Below are 23,124 nucleotides of genomic sequence, written 5' to 3' on the forward strand. Positions count from 1 at the left end.
TCCAACAAATTTTTTCTCAAAAATCAGTGTAAGGTACAGTTCCAAAGAGTAAAAGAAAATACTAGAAGCACTAGCAGTCTCTAGTCCTTTCTCTTTCATGCTCCAACAGGGCCACACTAAGAATCATATGGAAATAATCTTTCACTGTCAAGTCCATGTGAATTTCTGATTATAACCTCCATAATTCTTCTACTCACTGTTCTTCTAAAAGATCACATTTTCCTCTACTAAATCATTCCACATTACTGGCTTTTATTGTTATAATATCTAGAATGTAGGATGTTGCTGTACATTCTAGCTTACCTTTCTTTCAAAGAAATTTTTTGTTGAATTTCTTACTGGCTAGACAGAATATTTTTCAAAGCTCCGCCTAAGACCTCTTTGCCTTTGAATTAGTTACTATGCTCCGCGCTCCTGCCTGACCCTGTGTATCCTTTTCTCTCAGGTTGCACTTCAGGTTGTGAAGATCTAGTTGGGTTTTATCCCCTTTAAGTTATGTAGGCTATCCCAAACCACAGATCCTTTGTACTACAAATAGAACTGATACAGTTAATTGAAGGCTTCCTGCTGCTGTTATGTAGTTAGCTACTGAGGGAGTTTGAAATTTCAGTCACTTCTTGTAACACAGAGCCAAAGGCACCTTTAATTTCCTCTGACACCCTTACGAGATTAACTTTGATAATATGTTTGCTGACACACTGACAAGAATCACTTTTCCCACCTTTTAGACCTATTGTGTTGCAACTACTGGAGTCTGAGTCTTCACATGTAGATACAGAGTAGTAATAAAGGCAGTGTCAGTTGAAATACCTATGACAAAAATTTCCACTGCTCATAAAATACCGTCCTTTTACTATCTGAGTGCCTTCATGTGTGACTCCATTGAGTCCTGACGGTTCACTGCGCGATGCTCACGACACGGTCCGTTTGGGTGCTGGGAGCAGTCAGTGGGAGGATTTGTGCGTCAGTCTAGGGAAAAGATGATTCAAGATGCAAGAATTCTCGAATACGAACTTAAAATACTGCTACATGATGCCAGGAAACTATATCGAGAAGTTCATACAGCAATCCATTATATACTTTGTGCACCTTTCCCTACGGCTGAGTGACACGCAGGACTTTATGTTTTAGGCAATAAGGGAATATGAGCCGCTGGAGACGCAGTGCTGGCAGGGAGGACTTCAGTCACGCGAACCAGAAATCCTATGCAGACAGGAGAAGATCCCTGGAGAACAGCCGTCCGGAAGCTGTGCATTCTCAAAGCGAGATGGACCCAAAGTCAAAGACTCAAGCTCCAGAGCACAGGCCATGGGCATCTTACCCTGCTCTGCAAGGGCAGACTTAGTTAACAGGAATCTACAGCCCTGTATCCAAAGAGCAATCCTATCTTCATTAAGCCACTAATATATTCCACTTCAGTAGCATTTCTTACTTTAAATGACAACAGGCATTGTTCATGAAAAAGGGGGTAGAGCAACATACATAAAATCAGCAGCTTAAAAAAAAAAAGCAAAACAATTCAGTGTTTACAAAAAACATGAATTGGGCAATGCAGTTTAGAATGAACATTACCTAATACCCATATAAATGACCCTACTAAAGCCAAAAGATGAATTAGAGTAATATTGTTTATTAGACAGAATTAGATTTATTCTCTGAAGACTCCTAAGATTTCTTGGGTGGTATATTAAAAGCATTACATTAAATGCAGAAAAGCAACTTTCCTTCTGAATCCACATTGATCTACTTTTCTTTCATATATACTTAAATTATTTAGTTTCATGACAATCTGCTACCCAAAATCTTTCACAGAAACTCCCCAGGTATACTTTGAACCAGGTGTTGGGGTGATAACATTTTATTAAGCAATGTTATAATCCATATCTACTCATTCCAGTTCACTCTCTAAATCTCTTTCTCTGTGTGTGTGTGTGTGTGTCTCTCTCTCACAACTGTAGACACACACATACACACACCGAATACACAGCGGGGCAAACGTATTAGGCTAAAATATCATGAAGTCCCAATCCATAAAATGTGGCTATGCCGGATCCGACCTCTGTGTAGGTGGTTTACTTCCTGGGACGTGGACAAAGTGCTGCTAACAGCAGAGGGTGAGCCTCTCAGGCAGAACTCTGAGAGCAGCCCCATCACAAAGCAGATGCTGAAGTGATTTTAGTTCCTTTCAATGAGAGAAGGCAATAGTCTACATCTGAAGTTTACTACTGACTAGTATTTCCGAGTTTAAAATCCCTGTGCCCCTTAAGACTATAGTTAGAATTTTCTCCAAGTACAAAAAAGGAATACAGTTAATTATACATGTATTGTCATTCTCCTATTCACTGTATGTGTAAATATGTGTATACATGGAGGGGTATGTGTGGGCATAAAGGTCCATTTTCCATCCATCCTTTACACTGGATTATTCTGAGAACAGCTCACCAGCCAGATGCCGCAGCTTCCATAGGGCTCTTTCCCCCTTTATGCTCTGCTGCTGAGGTTTTTCTCCTCTCATGCTTCCCCTGTTCCTCATCCAGGGAGACTGGTCAATGTTACGCGCCAGGCTCCACAAGGGCGAGCATACGTGGTTGTTTGATCTGTTCCCTCAGCTATCTTAGGCACCTACACAATGTCTGGCACATAAGAGGTGCTGAAAAAACACGTGTCAACTGAATGAATTATGGCATCACATCTACCCAGTCATGGAGGCTATAAATCTGAGATATTCTACAGTTTTTTCTCTACCTTTTTCATTAACTTACAATTTCTCTATTTTGGGTCCATGCAATTCCCTCTCATTATTCTCTCCCTATTTCTGCCCAGGCACATACAGTTAATAGTTAACAGGCTGGATAATAGTTACAAAACTCATTTTACGGAGTGTCCCATCATTTACACCATAGCCAAAGTTACATTTCTAGGAAGTATTTCTGATTATGCTGGTCTACTGCTTAAAATCCTTCAGAGGTCCACAGTCACCATCTCTGTGTAGAATCTAAGGCCTGTAATCACCCACCTCCTGGCACTGTTACAGCTTTATTTCCCGCCATGACAACAGATCAAGTCCTCAAACACAGAGAACTTTCCTTCCATGATATCCTTTGTGAGGCATCCCGGACCTTTTCCAGTTCTAGTTTTGGCTGCACATTTTCCCATTCGGTTTACTTCGTCTCTTCCTCCCCTCAAAACAGTGTGCCCTGGCAGCATCCCTTACTTCGGAATAAATTCAGTGGTCACCCACAAACACCTCTGTTTGCCCAGTTTCAATGAGAAGTGACTGACATACATCGCTGGATAAGTTTACGGTGTGCAGCATGGTGGTTGGACTCACAGTGATTGCGAAATGATTGCCACAGCAGGTTTTGTTAATACCCGTCATCTCCTATAGATACAATAAAAGAAAAGAAACATTTCTCTGTGATGAAAACTCTCAGAATTTATGAACAGCGTGCCTGATATCATGCAGCAGTGTGAACTATAGCCGTGATGTTGTACATTACATCCTAGTGCTTATTTCTCCTATACCTGGAAGCTTCTATTTTTTATCTCCCTGCAGTTACCCCTCCTCCTACCCTATAAATGGCTCATAATTTAAGCTGTTCAGCCTCGATGAGCTCAGTTTCCTCAGGTTTTTTTCTTTACCATCTACAAAGAGGGTCCTAGGGATGAACGAATACCGTATCCTCCATTGAAAGTTCACAGCACTTAGTTCATCCGCATGGACTATTATTACGTCTGAGACACATCCTCATCCCTCTTAAACTGCCTTCCATAGGAGGTCTGAATAAAAACTAGACGGGACGAGAGAGATGTATGTGTACGTGTGTATGTTTGTTCAATTTCCTTTTAGTATTAGCAAAAGAAGTTTATGATATACCTGAGTGAGAGCTAAGAGATTGAGATCCTGTCTACTTGTATGGCTGGGAAAAATATGACTAAGAATAGATGATCGATCCTTGGGATAAAAGGAGAAATGAAAATACGACCAAGTAGCTAGGAGTGAGTTCTTAGCATACTGTTAGAAAGTTCTAGTTTCTCAAAATTTCTCAGCCTGTACCCTTGACCTTGGAGTCCTCCACATCCCTGTCATTTCTCTGTTAAAATGCCTCTTCCTATATCCAAAGATTATTTACTAATCAGATTATTTTTGAGTTAAAACCTTTCAGTGTATGGCTGTTACTTCCGAATGTCCCTAAATGTTGTGTGTGTGTGTGTGTGTGTGTGTGCGTGCACACACTTGGTGGAGTCAACTTAGCCATTCACAGAGAGGCAATTTCTCTATAAATGAACAGATTTCCACACGTGGGCTGTAATATATGCATAACACATTTCACTCGGTGTTAATTTTGGTCTAACATCCTCCTGATGGTCTTTATTACCTTGGAGACTTACATCTCTTGTCTTCTGTATATATGTAGTTGTTAGTCACTTCTACTAAACTGTCTCACCACTATTTCTCAAGAATGGTAACAGAAGACACAATATTTCAATAAATGATTTTTCCTTTTGACAAATGTTTATTCAACCACCTGTTTCAAGGCACTCTGCTAAGGCTTAGTTAAATCTCGACTTCATGTAAAATCCAGCTAACTTTTCAGTAAAAATAACTGGAATCAGCCTTGACCAGGTAACTCAGTTGGTTAGAGCATCATTCCAACACGCCAAGGTTGCGGGTTCGATCTCTGGTCCACAGCGCATACAAGAAACAACAAACGAATGCATACAGAAGTGGAACAACAAATGTTTTTCCCTCTCCCTCCCTTCCTCTTTCTCTCTAAAACCAATAAATAAAACAAAAATAAATAACTGGAAACATTTCAAGATATCAATCAAGTTTTATTAATTGAACGTTTTTAACTTTTAAGTAAAAAGTAAATATCTTCACTTTAACTTGTTTTATTATCTTTTGTTTCCCTTAAAATGGGAAATCCTAGACTGCTGCTTATGATCATCTTACTAATTCAGCTACACTTGAACACTGTGTAAACCAATAGCAACCTGAGAAAGTAACAGCACCCAGATAACATGGTGAGACCGTGTGGCGACAAATGCCATGAGAGGTAGCATATTACAGGGGAAAGTAGTAGTAATAATTTTCTAATTGGAATTATTAGGTTTTATCCACACAGCTTCTTTCATTCATGGTGTGCTCACCAAACAGGTGGGCAACGGGCACTGATGCCTTGTCAGCCGTCTCAAAACGACAAATCTCAGGGCATCTGGTTAAGTTGGAGATCTCCTTTGGGGAATTAAAATGAAACCAGAAATGTTTTGCTCCTAAAATCTGTACCCTGTAGATGGGATCCAACAAAGAATCAAATATCCCATCTAACTTTTCCGATGCCATGTTCCCAAAAGGAAATTACATTAAACTTGTCCATTCAAAATGCAAAAGAATGAGGCATCCAAGAATGAGATTTCCAGCAGAATGTAATTTTAAAGACATGATTTTTTTTCCCATTACTGGAGATATCAAACATTTGAAAAAGCCTGTTCTTTCATAATTGGATTCCAGATCATTATTTTTTTGGCCAAAAAGAAAAGTTTTCTGAATTCTTAAAATAATTAGGCAAGATTTCAAATCAAATCATCCAATTTCAAAGCTCTATTTTTCTCTCTAAAGTGCCTGTTAGAGAAGGGCTCGTGATGACTAAGCTTTGTGTCATTCTCATGGCTTTATTAGGAGAATGTTCTAAGTCCTTCACTTTCTATGTAATCAGAACTATAATTTCTTCAGGTTATTTTAAGACCCAGCTATGGCTAAAGCAGGAAACTCAATTTTATTCTGAGCCCTAGACATGCCGACACAGCAAAGCAAGGCCGCGGCTCCCCGGGCTATCTCCTTTCACAAACCCTCTTGCTCTGTGTCCAAGACTCTCGGCTAGTCGTACGTACTCTAGTCTCTGGGTATCAGGTAACTCTTTCCAAGACATTGAGGGTAGTAGGACTGTTATTTTAGAAAATGTGTGTTGACATATCATCACTCTACAAATGAAGAGCTTACTTGCCCAGAGCGTACTACTTACTCTTCCTAACATGAATTTGAAAATCATACTCAACAGAAGGGCAGTTGAGAAACCCAGGTGCCAGAAACATTTGATTAAAAAAAAAGCAGAACAGAAAGCTCTATATACATATGTCTACTTAGTTCATCATCTCCCTTAGAATTTTGTAACTTAATTAACCAACTCTAAGCAGGCTGGTTGCCTCTAATTACACTAAAAAAAAATTTCTGTGCTGCAAAGTGATATTAATAGTGAGTGACATTTTGTCAAGTAACAGGTAACCCACTTGGATAATTATGAGCTTTATCTAAAGCATAAAGGGAGAATAAAACAGTATAACAAACTAAGTAAAAATTATCTGCAAGAGGTCTAGCATCACTACCTTAGTTTTGTTCATCTGTATCAAAAAGTCTCTCAGACATATCTGTAATTAGCCTTATCAGTGAATTGTTTATTACTTCTTTTAATTTTAAGTTAACATATTGCCAAAACATCATTTCTTTATGTGTATATATATCCATGTATATTATATATATATATATATATATATATATATATATATATATAATATTCATGACTTTAACAACTTTCTCTGTAATTGGTATATTTCATTCTATTGTTTTTTTCTTTAGATTAAATACTGTATTACTTTTATACAGTTTCTATAACACTAAAATGACATCATGGACCTATTACTCGAGTTTACCATCCTATATGTACATAGTTATACATCTTGAGTTTTTTCTCACTCAATAATATATCTAGCTCATTCTTCCATGCGAATATATTCAATCATTACTTATTAATTTTAATGGCTATAATATTTCAGAGTATGGATTATGGTTATTGATTTTTGTATTGTCCAATACTTAAATCATCTTCAATTTTTCATGACCATAAATAACACTGCAAATAAATATCCTCGTATACAAATTCTTGTTCATTGGTGCAAGTATTTCAATACAGCATTAAAGTGGAATTATTGAATTGCAGAGTATGTACTTTTAAAATTTTGATAGAACTGCAATTTCTGTTCATCCAAAATGTCACTAGTATGCTCTTCCTTTAATATCTAATGGTCGCCCTTTTCCTCCAAACCCTAATCAACACTGGGTATTATGAGTCTTTTGACTTCTACTAAGATAATGGATACAAAAATAACACCTCGTTAATGGATTAGCCATGACTGAGACTGATCACCTGCTCATTTACTTGTTGGTCATTTTTGGTTCTTCCCCCGTAAAGGTGCTCTTCATAGCTCTGACCATCTTTCCTCTGAGTTAGTTATTTTCCTTATTGACAGAGTCTGTATTTGTACCTTACAGATACTAACCTCGTGAGTGTTGATACACAGTAACTGTTTTCCTTCTGTGTATCATTTAGTGAAAAACAGTGGCGTCATCTGACATGTAATTTGTTTCTGACTTAGACCGCCAAGGTAAACATCACTCTTTTTTTAACTCTCTCTAGATAGGAATACGACAGAGATCTTTCCTAGTATGAGTCCTGACGACCTCGCCCAGAAGCTTACTAATATATATAGAAATATTTTTCCAAGGCATTGTACCTAAAGTATAATTTCTGCTAGCATCTGTTTTATTTCTGTCTGTGAAGTAGGGCCTCGAAACCAAGCTTAGGTTCATTCTACACCAAGCGTGTCTTAATCACTTCACAGAGCCGACACATACGTGCAAACCTCACACACGAGGCACAGGCGTATGGACTCCAGGATTCATGTCCCCCCCTAGCACAGCTTTAAGGGTCAGGTGGCACGCCCCACAGCCTCACTCCCTGTCTCAATTCACCTGGGAACAAACAAGTCAGATGGATGAAGTTTTCTCTTAAAATAGTGGTAAATTCCATTTTACTGTTTTAAGGGACTCTTTTCAAAACAGAGTAGACATATCCCTGCTTTTCAAGATGCCCACAATAGGAGGACACAGGGCCATGGGGGGCCAATCACTTACCACACGGTGACACAGGGGCCCCCTCAGGGTTCGTTGGCCCTTATGGGATTAGGCTGCTTTTTCTGCTTGTTTGTTTTAGTTCTGTCTCTGCTTTTTGAAACTCGGTTGGGTGGGTGCATCTTGCGTGACGCAGCGCGCTGTGGCTGTGGGTAAGCCTAGCTCCGGTATCCTCCCCTGACATCCATCTGTGACTGCTGTCCACGGGTTTGAGAATCCAAACAGCCAAACTTGTTCTCTCACCTTCTAAAAATGATTACTTATATTTACCGGGGTCACACACTTCTTTGAGAATTAGACACAGAATAGACAGTATCCCAAGAAAAATGTCCATGTGCGCAAACACGTTACTATAAAGATCATTTCATAGGATTCAGAAACTACCTCTAGGCTATTCATGAATCCCTTGGGCCCTGCAAGTCCTTTTTTTTGTTTTTATTTTGGTTCACTTCAAAGTCTTAATTCTGGCTCGTATACAAGGGGTTCCCATTAATAGAAGTCAGTATAGTTACAGAAGAAGGGTCTCCAAAAAATTAAGCACTGGGGGACATAGTAAACCAATAAATGAAAAATTATGTGAAATCATAATGAACAATGCCCTTTTAAATCCTCAGTTAAAACATAGAAAAGAAGTGATTATTTTTGGTGAGACTTTCTCACGTTATCGCAAAGGGGGAAACAATGAAAACTGTGCATGTGAACATTGCAAATGTGAGCATGTGAATGGGATAACTGAGAAAAGAAAGTGAAGGGGGTCATTTGTGCTTTTAAAACAAAAAATTGGCCCAGGTTGGTGTGGCCCGGTGCATTGAGCACTGGCCTGAGAACCAAAGGGTAGCTAGTTCAATTCCCAGTCAGGGCACATGCCTAGGTTGCAGGCCAGGTCCCCAGTGCAGCAAGAGGCAACTGCACATTGATGTTTCTTTCCCTCTCCCTCTCCCTTCCCCTCTGTCTAAAAATAAATAAATAAATAATCTTTTTTTAAAAAAACTGCACTTCGGCCAGCAGAGCAGAGCCGTAGTTCCAATGACGACATCAGAAGCACAGTCCGGAGTTCCCTAACATGTGACAGAAGATTCTTGTCCTCACTGCCCTGTTTCTTATCAAATCAGTTCAAAAGCCCACTTTCCACCCTGTTATCATAATCCTGGCCGGAAGCCAGTGAGTGAGAATGGGAGGAAAGAAAGAGGAACAAAGAGCCTCTTCTTTATTTTTTATTTTTATTTTTTTATCATCACCCAAGGAAATTTTTTTCATTGCTTTTCATAAGAGAGGAAAGGAGAGAGGAAGAGAGAGAGAAACATAGATGGGAGGGAGAAGCATGGACTGGCTGCCTCCCTTACTTGCTCAGACTGGGGTCTGGGGATGGGGATGGTGCCAGGACTGGGGGGCGATCGTGCCTGCTCCCAGACCAGGGATCAAACCCACAGCCCAGGTATGTGCCCTGACCAGGAATCAAACCCACGTCCTTTCAGTTTTGGAATGACACTCCACCCAACTGAGCCACATGGGCCAGGACTAAATGGCTTCTTCTTTAATTAAGGTGCCTGGCTTCACTTGCAGTCCTCTCCCTGCAAGGTCTTGCCCCTAAGGGTGGACAAATGACCACACCAGCAGTGAGAAAAACCTGGTAGAAAACAACAGAACACAAGAGGCAGAATGACATGTAAAAGCTAATTCCTTAGCTGTATGCTGGACTCTGAGAGCAGCAGAGAGGATGACTGGAGAGGAGGAATGGCTGAAGGCAGTCTCTGAACCTTCAGTCCATTCATTCCCAAAGCTCCGGGTTCTTAGCATGTGCAAGTAGCCATGCTTACATAGGTCTCTTAGCATGTGCAGGTGGAGAATGGTAAGGAAACGAAGCATTCTCAGAACTCATTTTCATAATGCATTCTTTGAACTTTCATCATTCACAGAAACAGAGGCAGGTGACTCATTTTCTAGCCTCTAACATCAGGTTTCTGTGGGGCCTCTAAATGGACATTGGGAGTTGATACTGGTCGAAATGCTCAAGAGTGAGCCTGGGACTCAGGTTAGACATTTGTGAGTTATCAGCATAGAGCTGATAACTGAAGCTGAGGAGGAGGATGAGATTATATCAAAAATAATAAAGTCTTAAAAAATTTCTGAGGAAGGCAGAATTGTAAGATAGTTCACATGAAGTTCCCTACCTGGTGTTACTCCCATGATTATGGAGTTGGGGAATGGAATTTGCATGTAATTAAGGTGTGCTACTAATTAAGGTCATAGTTAATAGTAATCAGTTGACTTTTTGATATTACCCATGTGGACCCAACCTAATCATGTGGGACTCTTTAAAAAAGAAGGGAGTTTTCTCTGACTGGTGGAAGAAATCAGAGAAATGTGAAGCTTAGCAGGGATTCAATGAGAGAGTGCCCCTTCATTGCTGAGGTGGAGCGGCCATAGGGAAGCACCAGACAGGAGCCTCCCGAAGGTGAGAATGAATCAAGCTGAGAGCAAACAAAAACCCCAGGGCCTCAGTCCCACAACTACAAGAAACTGAACCCTGCCAGCAACCTGGATGAGCGCGCAAAGGGCTCAGAGCCCCAGAGGAGAACGCAGCCCCAGCCAACCTGCTGCTTTCAGCCTTGGGGGACCTCAGCACATACTAGCCTCAGGCTCTGAAACATAGTAAGTAGGTGCTGTTTAGAAAGAAATGAAACATTGAGACATTGGGTTATAGTTAAGGGTTAGAGGCTAGAGGTTAGGGGTTAAGGTTAGAAAAAAAAATAAAAATAAAGAAACAAACAAGCACACTCGGGTGAAAAGCAGTAAATTGAGGAGGTCGTGAAGGTGAAGCCTATTCGAATCACCAGCACCCATGAACACTCGGAGCTCTTCCCTCATGACCTTTCCAGACGCATGTGCCTTTAAACACTAGAGAATGAATATTTTTGATATGTGGGATCACCAGTTTTGAGCCAAGAATTTAGAAATCAGACTAAATATTCATATTTATTGAAAGAGAAATCAGAATTATAGAGAATGCTGGTTGAATTTCATTTTTTTTTAAAAAAAACGAAGCCTAAAATCTGATGTTGGTCTTTTAAATAATCTTTGTATAATAATTATTTTACTATGATGCCAGAAGATGCTTGATTTCTCAATCTAAGCCAGATCGGGTGCTCAACTTACCCTTGTCCTGGAATCTGAACTTGACGCACGTAAGAAGCTCTGGAGCTCCTTTCTGAAGGGGGTGGTGGAGGAAGGTTGCGTTGGGCTCAGAGTTTTCAACAGCACATTGAGTAGGATGGTAAGGTAACATTCTCTGTTCTAACTAACTATACGAATATGGCACGTAATAAATTAGGGTAACAGAATGTGGCCCACTAGAAAGAGGCCTGTAGGAGGGGGGAGGGTTTACAGCACAGCTGCAAATGCCATTTTTGTCTGAAGGAATCCACCCAAAAAAAACCTTAAGTGTCGTTGAAGGATGTCCATATTTGAATTATGACCTAATATTCATAAAAATAATAATGTACCCTTAATAAAAGTATCACGAGAAAACAAAGAAAAGCTCTTCATTTAATTTCAGAATGGGCCCTGGCTGCTGTGGCTCAGTGGATTGAGTGCCAGCCAGTGAACCAAAAGGTCGCCAGTTGGATTCCCAGTCAGGGCACGTGCCTGGGTTGCGGGCCAGGGCCCCAGTCAGGAACCTGTGGTGGGCAACCAATCAGATCAATGTACCTCTTGTACATTCACGTTTCTCTCCCTCGCTTTCTCCCTCCCTACCCCTCTCTCTAAAAATAAATAAATACTATCTTTTAAAAATAAAGAAAGAATTGGTTTTTAAAATACTTCTTAGTATATCTTTGCCTGGATAGCCCAGTGTAATAGTGGACCTAGAAACTTATAAAGTGCAAAGGTATATGGGCAGTTGAATATGAACTGCTATAAATGAAACGTTTTCAATTCATTAATTCACTTACTCATTCCACAAGCACTCACTGAGCGATTATAATATGTCAAACATTCTTCTAGATCTCATTTTTGTTTATTTGAATTTCCATGTTTTAATTCATTCAGGGATTTTATTTTTATTTGATAGATATTTTCCTTAAATGTTAATGAATGTGTTCAGGGATGGAACCTATTTTGGTCTCCAAAATTATAATATGTTTTTACCTCATCCACGAAATATCAGGCCGATTAGCGTCATTCATGAATTGGCAGGGCCCAGAGTGTCTGGAACTCCAGCTCCCATGCGTGGGTGCTAATACTCAGCCCTAGCTTCCATATAACATATCGAACACTGTGGAGTTAGGAATCTTTGCAAACTGGCTTTCACTAGCTACCCAAGTTGCTAAAAAAATTTTCATTCTCAGAATACTGAATATTTGTGAATGACTGATGTGTTTTTGGCAAAGAAGTGAATACTTCAGTGAGGCACACTATATTCAGCAATGAGATACACTTAACATATGAAAGAAAAATTTCCATGCATTACATTTCAAAAGATTGGAATGAGAACGAAGGAAAAAATACTGTTGCTATCTTGATTGCAACATGTAGCTTTGGCATCATTTAAATATCACCCACAGTAGGTGTAAAACCCAATAAAATATGACTTTAGAACCAATAACCAATATAATCTCTCCCTTTTAAAATTCTAACCACATTAACTATAAACTGGGGTATAAAAATTATGAATTAAAAAATTCTGAAGGGTTCTGCAATTCTTACTGCAAAATACTGTTTTTTATGAAGAAGATTATTTTGATTTAAATAAACTGTGGGGGAAAATAGCTGGAAATTATGCCTTATTTATTTAGCAGCTGACTTGCATTCATTATTTTAATTGGCAACATTTATTAAAATATTTGACTAAACTTTCTGGTTATTTATATTAATTTCTATTATAGTGTGACTTAAATAGAAATTTCTGTTATATTAGTCCGAAATAAGACCTGATTTTTAAAGTGAAATGCAATTTTAAATGAGATCTAGAGAACTCAGAGGCAGTCATTGGGGAGAGACAGAAAAAACTGAACAGTGATGATAAAATATACCTTGTATTTCTCATTAACAGTAAAGTGATAATCTTCATTTCTAAAATGAAAACAAATAACTGGTTCTAAGCTATCTGAGTTTAGTACATTGTCTCACTTTTCCTTCTTCTCTATCCATTAGAAGAATGTGATGACTCTTGCTACAGGGCGATAAAAAAGGTAATTCAATTATAATTGTAATGCATGCACACATATGTACACACACAGATACACAAGCACACAAACACCTACAAACACATTAATACATATATATGTATATACAGTGAGAGAAAGAGATTAACTTTGATGATTTGGAAGTTTTACATGAAGCTAGATAAGTCATAACAATTCCCGAAGAGTTCTTTGTAAGCAGATCTAACCGTAACACGTGGGAAATGTTAAAACACTCAACACCAGTCACGGCACAAGCTTCAGAAGAAAGTGAAAATAAACTGGAGGAGAATGACTTCCTAAGCCTAAAATATGCAGTGTTATAACCTGACAGTATCAGACCAAGCCGCTCGTGTGGCAATTTGCCCACTGAATCAAAACTACATTCAGTGCACCAGAAAGGCCCAGGGCTGTGACCTGGCCTGTTTTAGGGGAAAAGGTGAATCACTGACAGCGAAGTTGGTGGGGCCCCTAACAGCAATCCAGGCCCCTCCCCTCATGTTTGGAAGGTGTCCAGAGAAGACAACTAAACTGCCTCCCATAATACGAAAGTGGCAGACCCTGAGCTAACACTCCTACAAGGCATGAGCTCTCTGAGATTCGACTGATGTTTCTTCATCAATTCCATTTTCCTGAAATCGTTTAGTTCCTTTCCTAGGTCCATAAAAATATGAATGAACAGGTACACCCAATTTTCCAAATTTCGTATCTGGTATGCCATGCAGTACTTACATTGCCCGTGCACGCGCTGGGATGAGAATTACATCCCACGCCTCTCTGGCATGCATGGAAAAATGAAAAGGTAAAGAACACATTCTGCTCTTTAGCACATGAATGGTGCTTTCAAAAGAAAAAATGCAGACATTGGTATATGACAGTGAAGAGCTTGTAAAATCCTTAGTTAGGAATATGAAAAGTCTATCATTTCAAGTTTGTTGCAAAAGATAGCTTGGATGCAATATACAAGTGGCCCTGGCCTAACCAGTTACCTTTCCTCTCTGTTTTGTTGAAAATGCTGTGGCCACACTAAGCCTTCATTCAGAAAACAGCCAAATAGACTCTGGACTTAGGGGCCTTTGCACTGGCTGGTCCTTCTGCCTGGAATGCCTTTCCTTACATCTTTGCAAGACTGGACTCTCCCAGTCACTCAGATCTCACCTGAAAACTCACCTCCTCATTGGCTTTTTTAGGCATCACTAGCAGCTACTTGGTGAGGCCTTCGAGTAGTGTTGTCTACCTTTCTTTCCTTACTGAATTATCACCCCTCTCTTTTATTCAACGGTTCTCTTAAATCTCAACCTTTTATTTAGTTAATCTCAAATTATCTTTTGAAAATTGGTAAGCTATATAAATATTGAGTATTTCTCTCACCTATTTCAGCCAAACTTAACATCCTTCCCATACCTCCATAAAATTCCTTTCCATCCCTCCAGTAAAATGAATGACCTGTGTACATGAAACAATACGTCAGCTCTGCAGGTGTTGTCACCCCTCCAAATAGACAACATGGTGTTATTAAAACGCATATTGCAGTAGGACATCATTTGACTACAAGTTTACAGAGTCTCTTAATTGTTCTCAAGCCATTTAGTTAATAATCTACCCTTTGACCATTGATTTGTAACGCAAACTCTGTCACATACAAAGTTAGGAAAAACAGCCCTTTATTCTGGTCCTCTGATGTAGTTGAGTGTGGTCCTCCCAAACCAAGCTACCATCCTCAATACCTCGTGGTACGCCTTGGTAGCTCTCCTTCTTCTCATTTGCCGTTTTACCAAATTGCCATCTGTGCACCCTTACGCTCACATTTGAAGGTTAGAATCAGTTATTCCATGGTCCCTGACAGATCCTGGTAAGATTTTAACTGAATCTGTACTAATACACAGCACATCTCTAAAGTACAGAAGAAAGTGATGTCAGGCTATCTGAAGCAGGGAACTGAATGGTGAAGAAGAAGTGAGATTCACGTTTTTACTCTGTAATATCATTAAGTACATTCCACATTTGTATTATGAATGAATCATGTATTTCAAAGAAAATTGGCTGTTTTAAAGACAGATTTCTAAATTAATTTTGGAATAACTGACTTTTTAATGATGTAGTCTTCCTGTTCACGGGGAATGCACATCTCAAATTTGCTCAAGTTTTTTTACAGGTCCTTCAACAATTTTATCAATTTCTCCATAAAAGTTTCAGTTGCTATTATAAATAGTATCATTTTTATCATGTTTTATGTTTGGTTATTTCTTATATAAGGCAATCCTTTCCATTTTTCCTGTGGCACTCACCACATACTGAAAAAATCAAACCCAGCTGTTCCTGTCTTAGAACACTGATGAGAATCTCCAACGACAAAGTGCCGGACATCAAAGACAGTGGGTTTTATCTTTACCATTACATATAACATTTCAGATAGAGTTGTGGTTGATAACATTCTACTCTCTTCTAGTCTTAGTTTAATAAGGGTTTCTACCCTAGAAAAAGCACTGTATGTTACTGAGTATTTCCCTGCATCGAATGACCATTTTTTAAAATTTAATCTGTGAACAGGGTGACATTCACTGACAGACATCTCCCCATTACACATTTTGGCATTCTTCAAAGCATCTCTCCATAAAACAAAACCCAAATGGCTAGTAACATATGAAAAGCATTCAAACCTACCAGTCATCAGAGAAAGTCACAGAACAAAGTCCTGCTGTGCCATTTTTCATCTCTCAACTTGGCAAAAATATCTAAAGTCTGACAATAGCCAATAATGGCAAGAGTGTAGGGAAAATGGTTTTCACATACACGACTGTTTAGGTATAAAGTAATCTCTACTATGTATTGGTTCACATGCCCAAGGAACTGGGAGGTAGATAATGAAGTAGAAAGAACGTTCTCTTCCCCATCTTAAAGCAACTTAATACATTTTCTAGTCATCTGAACATGAACTCATATAAAGATTTCTAGAGTTAGAGTTATATTCATATTCAGGTTTAGGACTATTTACTGAAGACAAGAGAGAGAGAGAGTGTGAGAGAGAGAGAGAGATCATTGATCTTTTTGACCTTCGCAAGTCAAAGATCTAGGAGAATTTCCATTTAATTACTAGGATAATGGATATTGAGAGTTGACTCTTAATTAAAACATGAAGTGATTGTAGACTAGGAACATTGTTTCTAATATGTTTAGTCATCAGCTGTCTGAGGTTGTTTACATTATACTCCTACTTATGATATACATGTTAGGTTAAAGTGATATCCCGATAATTTTTTCTAACACTTTCACATTCAACTTTCAGAACAGAAAAACAAATGAGTGATGCCAATTAACTGGATTTATAGCTCTCACCATTGTAATTCTCTGGCAATTGGCTTGCACTAATTCTCTTCCTTAGTAATGCTTAATACAAGAATGGCAGCTTCTAACACAGTCAGCCAACCTTCATTTGTCCCACCTCAGTACGATCATCACAGCAGTTAGAAATCTTAGCTCGGACTCATGATGAGGGGAAAACACGATCGGCAGCACGGCGAAGTCTCTGGAAGAACACGGGCACGCACTCATTCCCTGTGCTCTAACAAGCTGAGTTTCCACAGCTACACTGCAAAATTGGGTTTTATTATCCAACTCCTTTCTTGGCTCACATTTGTAATATTAACGAGCTCAATTAATTTTCTGGGCCTTAATGCCCATAATTTATCCTAACATATGCTGATAAACACAAATATAAACAAAACAAAAACTACCTTTTAAAAAGCTATGTATCTTCTCCCTACCTCTGTCACACCATAGTCTCTTCACCATGGCTCTCCCACTTAGACACAAATGTATTTATTTCATTCTTCTCCTTGAATAGCTGTGGAGAGAGATTGATTCATTCCTTCCATCTGTTTTTCCCTTAATACCTCACTCTGTGAACTCCCTGTTCTGACATTTATGTTAGATATTTTCTTAAATCATGGATACCCTTGGCATTCAAAATCTGATTATCAAAGTGTTTAACAAAAAATCTTCTTCCATTGCCCTCTTCCCAGAGAATATATGCAATTCAATAATACATGAATAATGCAGATGAGCTCTAAATAGCAATCTGAGGCACAGAAATGTTTCAAATTGATACTATTGTTAACCAAAAGAATCCATCCATTTTTGTCCTCTATGTAAGAAAACTGTCTCTACATAAAAATATCACTAAGAACAAAACAGGACTAAATTTGAAGTGGTGTTTGAATAATATATAATACACCTGTAATCATTTCCACAACCAAATTTACTCTTCGCCTTAAATTAAAGAAGTGTGCATTTACATTCAGGCACTCTTAAATTAGCTATTGGCATTATTCATTGAAAAATCAAGTCAAATAAGAATATTCCCAAATTCCCTCTGTTAAGAATAATTACATTTGAAGGGTCATATACATATTGTCAAAGTACTAGCGGTCAATCTTGACTTACATTCTAAAATGAATGGTTTCAATTTTGGAGTCCAAGACTCTAACATCCCCCCAGTCTGTATTTTTCAAATTTACAATGAAACTGAGGACTTATTTTCTACATAAAAGGAATCATTTCTAAAATATAAAAATTGTATAAAAACAGACTGTGCAAAGCCACTGTACTCTTTAATCACACATTCATTTCTTTAAAAATAGTGTCAGGGATAAATTATGTGCTGGGCACTGTAGGGAATAAAAATAGAAGTAAAACATGATCCTTTTCCTCGTAGAGCTTATAATATAACTAATTGGGGGGATGGGGACCACAAACATAAATAACCACAGTGTAAAACAGAAAATGGGAATGTTCTAAGAGAGTAATAAAGAGCTACTGGAGGGAGCAGGAGGCAGGGAGGGAGGGAAGGACTCATAGCCAGGGAAGTGCTGCAGGGGGTTGTGGGGTGGGGCAGAATTCGGAGACCGTTGAACTGGCCTTTGGGAGAGTTAGGATTTGTCCCAGTGAAGACTAGCTGGAATGGAGCAGAGGGTCTTTCAGGAAAAGGAAATAGCTAATTATTAGTTCATATGTGTGTGTGTGCTTGCACACACATGCACATACAGTAACAGATAAACAAGAAATCCAGCTAAAAATACAATACATTGGGGGTAAAGAAAAGGGAGCTCTTAACTATTTTCCTCAAGCTATACTGTGAATCCAACAAAGCATGTTGGCCAGGAGTCTGGCCAATCCCAGTTTTCCTGAAGCCCTAGAAAAATCATAGCTGACAGCCTTCCCCGGCTCCCTCATCTACCTGCTGATAAAGGCTTCCCCATCCCACCACAAGGCAGAAGTCAGTGGAGCTTAAAATAGCCCAGAACACTTCCTGCTCTATTCTGGTTGTGCTTTCATTCCATTGGACTTAGAGCACTTGGAATGTGGAGGGAAAACCCCATGAGGCATCAAGCATGTGAGAGAGCATGTCAGTCCCTCGGAACTGTTTGTCCATCCTACTATGTGAATCCTTCATTGTTCCCTGTCCGTGAGGAAGCAGAACATGTGGGAAAATAGCTCTTAGCTGTCACACTGCTGTTTCTTTTTAAATATTTTTTTAAATCTTTATTTATTGATGAGAGAGAGAGAGAGAGAGAGAGAGACTGAGACTTACTGATGCATTAATTGGTTGATTCTTGTATGTGCCCTGACCTGGGATCAAACCCACAGCCTTGACGTAACAGGATGATGCTCTAACCAACTCAGCTACTCTGCTAAGACTTCTCTCTCTCTCTTTCTCTCTCTCTAATATATCAATCACTTCCATATAATACTACCTCATCCAATGATTGGAACAATGTGTCACAAATCTATCCACTCTCCCACATGATGAAGTCTGTGTATTCTAAATATCTTGTTAGGAAGTTACAGTTCTACAGCCATTTAACAAGTTGCTATTTGACCCATCATATCTCTACATTAAAAACTTGGCATATTGTAGGTGCTTAATAAATACCAGTGTACTAAATACTGTATTTTATAAAAGGGTATAATACTGTGTTCATGAGAAAATTTTCTCAGACTTCTAGCTTCAGAAGGTGAGGCTACATTGTTCCCTTTCCCTTTGTTCCCTAAGGAGGAGGAATTATTTCAGGAAACTACTACAATGGGTCATACTGCTTAGGTAATAGGTTTCAGCATAGTGGGATAAGGGGCAAAGATGAATCTTTAGGAAGGAACAATGGTAAGAGATTCTAAAAGGTTCTTAATTTTGGGTTAACAGCATTAATCCTAGGAAGAAGTCACCTGATGCCACAGTCTCTCTTTGGAAAATAAAGAAAATGAAGGCTAACAGCCTTCCCCTGGCTCCCTCACCTACCCACTGAGATAAGCTCCCCATTCCTTGCACAAGGCAGAGGTAGGTGGAGACTAAGAAAGCTCCCTAACATTTTCTGTTCTATTCTAACCATGCTTTCATTCTATTTGACAGGGCCCAAATGGGATGTGGATAGAAAACCTACTTTTATTGGGTAGATGTTCTGTATATCTTAGCTTCCTCAAAAGGCTTTACATGACTATGCTAGCTAACGCGGCCCCGGTTACCATCGGATACTTTCTATCCCATTTTTCTATTTTGTTTTTCCTGCCTACTTGTAACTATCTAAAGTAGCCTTATCTATCCATCATTCATTTGAACAGTCAACCACGTGTCTTCTTCTCTGTTTCATAGTTGTGCTCTCCACACAGAGAATAGTACCTGGCACATGGTTGGCTCTCAAATATTTGAGTGAAGAAATGAACACATGAATGACTGTTTCACCTCAGCTTCCAAAGCTTTAAACAATTACATCACCTCCCCAAACCTTCAACCTGCTCATTAAGAGCGGTCGGATGCAGCCGGTCCTACAATTGCCTCTACTCCTACCCTCTGAATTTATTTACATCTTGGCCTCTTTGAGACTACACTTGAATTGCTGTGTTTCCTGTTTTTGTCTGTCATTTTGCAAATTCCTAATGGGCAGTGATGCCTTATACTGCGCACAAGCACAAAAATATTTATCTTTTTAAAAGGTATGTTTTTTTAATATACAATAAAATTATGCATATTCTTACATAGAGGCTATCCACTAAAGCATTTCATGTGTAACTGATATATATTAACATACTACCTTAACATTTTCATCATCTAGAAGTGAGTTAATCAGGAAATATAAAATACAAATTAAACAGATTAAAGCAAATTCTAATTTTATACTGAAATATCAGTTAGTAAGGTCTGAATGAAGCACACCATTTAAGTAAGGTAATAATGTGAAACTACATTTTACTGTACATGAAATGTGCTGGGTTCATCAAGAGTTAGTCCTATCAGAACAGCTAGCATTGGCTGATACCTACCTTTTTACAGTGGGTTGGCCAAAAAGTTCATTTACTTTTTCCATTTGAAACAATGTTGTGAGATTGTATTGTGACAGCTGTCCTATCAGCATGCATTTCAAAAAAAAAAAACCTTATTAAAGCTCTTCCCCTATGAGGCCATTGCTGAGGCGCCAGCAGTACAAACGAAGCTCAATCCCTTTGCGACTTCTGACCAGAGCAAGAACCATAAAGGGCACTGCAATGCGCCTTCCCACATTCGCAGGAAGGTGATGTTTTCTCCTCTTTCTGAAGAGCTGAGACAGAAGGACAATGTTCGATCCAAGCCCATCTGAAAGGATGGTGAAGTTCAGGTTGTGCGAGGACAGTAGAAAGGGCAGCAAATTGGCCAAGTCGTCCAGGTTGACAGGAAGAGATATGCCGTCTACACTGAACGAGTGCAGCGGGAGAGAGCTAACGGTACGACTGGTCGTGTGGGCATTCACCCTAGCGAGGTGGCCATACCTAGGCCAAAACTGGACAGAGACTGCCAAACGGTCCTTGAATGTAAAGCCAAATCTCACCAAGTAGAAAAGGAAAAGGGCAAATACAAGGAAGAAAGAAATGAGAAGATGCAGGCATAGTGTAATTTTATATATAGCTTTAATTAAAAACTTGAAATGAAAACAAACATTTTAAAATTGGTGAATTTTTGTGCAGCCATTTTAATATTGAGGAGGGAAGAAAATATGCAACATTTTGGCATATTTCAAGAAAGGTAAAAATGCAATTGAAACATTAAATAGATTTGTGCAGTGTACAGAGAAGGTACTAGGACTGATTGAAAATGTCAAAAGTGGCCTGCAAAGTCACTTGGCACTATTGACATTTTGGCCAAATAATTCTTTGCTGTGGGGCTGTCTTATGCATTGGAAGATGTTTAGCAGCACCCCTGGCCTCTACCCACTAGAAGCCAATAGTGGGAGACAGTCAACATACTCAAAATATCCAAATCAATCAAGTTATTGGTGAAACTGAAAAACATGTCTTTTATTTTATGAAAAAAAAACTAAATGGACTTTTTGGCCAACCCAATACACTGTGAATTTTATTTTATCTTATTTAAAGCAACAAGTTACACTAATGCATGCCATCTTTTATACATGTATTTTATGTACTGTTGTGATAAAAGCAGAAGGAAGCATATGCAATAGTGTTTTACAGGTATTGGAATGATCAGAAATCATTTATGAGGTACATTCACCTATTTTTCCACATCTTATAGCCAACTTGTATATTCCTCACATTTATAATATTCAACTGTTTTTCATAAACCATCTTTTAAGCCCAACCTTCATGTCATTTTAAAAAAATATTCTATACCCAGTGGAAGAATCTAATAGAATTTAGATTTCTTAGCTTTAAAAAATCCTAATTATTTCCTTAATAATAGAAACATTCTTGCAAACTGAAAAAAAAAAGTGAGTGTGTATGTGTGTGTGTGGCATTGCATAAGATGCCATTTTCACTGGAAAGGTCAACAGCGAGGAGCCCTATTTATGAGCCATATTAACGCCAAACAGTGAGCTTAGCAATGTCTGTTTCTAAAAATAAGCCCTGCACGTCTCTTGTTGTCATCCTCAACCAGAGTACTCCGCGCTCTGTGACAGAAAGCATCCAGGCTGCTCCGCTGCCTTTCCACAAGCATCACACATCACTACGGAAAGGCCTCCCCTTCTGTCAAGGTGGCAGAGATAAAATGCACTCTGCAAGCGGCCACAGCGCACTTTCAAACATTGTTGCCCCTTAAGCAGTTATCATGTTGTTTTGGCAGCAGGAAGGAATCTGTGGTTTCACTTGAATGTTATTCTTCTTTATTTAAACTACTAGAAATAACCAAAAATGACAGAATGCTCTTTCTATAAATAATCATTCCAGTGTAGAGTTATATTAGGAGGTAACTCAGATGGCATGATAACGCCTAACAAGCTAATCTTAGACCTGCGATGCCATAAGAAATACCGAGGCTAAGAATAACTGACCCAAAGGAGTCAGGCTGCTAAAGACAGTCACAGACAGTAGGTATCTGCAGACTTTAATGCATTTAATGATCTTCTGAAAGCTTCTCTCCCCTAGGGAGGCAATAAATTATGGTGGTCGTTAAAATGGCAATCAATAATGCTTTTACAATGTATCGATTCAACAAAACGGCTCAAGATTCTCACAGCAAGTAAGATTCCAACAACAGTTGATGGAAACCAGAGTTGGCTCTTAAATAATTGGATTAGCATCTGTTGGTGAATTTTATGCATAAGGCACCTGCAGAACATAAAATATTCAGCCAATGAAATAGGATAAAGTATAATGTAATATGTTGCTATATGAAAACAATGCCATCTAAAATGCCCAAATGGACCCAAATTGGACTAATATATATTCAAAACAGGCAGAATCTAAATTTTGGTAACAAGATCGTTCTTTTGGTGCAAGAATTTGACGTCGCGAGTTTAAATCTGGATTTGAGTTAAAGACACAGACTTTCTTGACCCCCTCGGCCATTTCTAGGTAAAAATGAAGGTGGGTATAATTCAAACATTTTGGTAAAAAGAAACTAAACCTCACAGTGCTAACATTTGGGAAAAAAAATGCCTTCTGCTGAAATACATTAGTAGTAATGTGCTATTTTGAAATGGGACAAACCTT

At 38.8% G+C, this 23,124-nt stretch overlaps 1 protein-coding gene and 1 pseudogene across 26 annotated transcripts in view; one reads left to right on the forward strand and one right to left on the reverse strand.

The window, feature by feature from the left end:
* Positions 1–23,124, reverse strand: part of HDAC9 (histone deacetylase 9) — an 825,995-nt gene that overhangs the window by 428,874 nt on the left and 373,997 nt on the right. For 2 of the 26 annotated variants that reach the window (XM_071221650.1, XM_053926232.1), the window contains one exon: positions 16,914–16,993. The exons of the other annotated variants lie outside the window; for them this stretch is intronic. In XM_071221650.1, the coding sequence (XP_071077751.1) occupies positions 16,914–16,941 (28 nt within the window). In that variant the 5' untranslated portion in view covers positions 16,942–16,993. The remainder of the gene's footprint in view (positions 1–16,913; positions 16,994–23,124) is intronic. 26 annotated transcript variants of the gene reach the window in all.
* Positions 18,526–21,065, forward strand: LOC112307027 (large ribosomal subunit protein uL24 pseudogene; annotated as a pseudogene).

This window comes from Desmodus rotundus, chromosome 6 (assembly GCF_022682495.2).
Source record: "Desmodus rotundus isolate HL8 chromosome 6, HLdesRot8A.1, whole genome shotgun sequence".
NCBI lineage: Eukaryota > Metazoa > Chordata > Mammalia > Chiroptera > Phyllostomidae > Desmodus > Desmodus rotundus.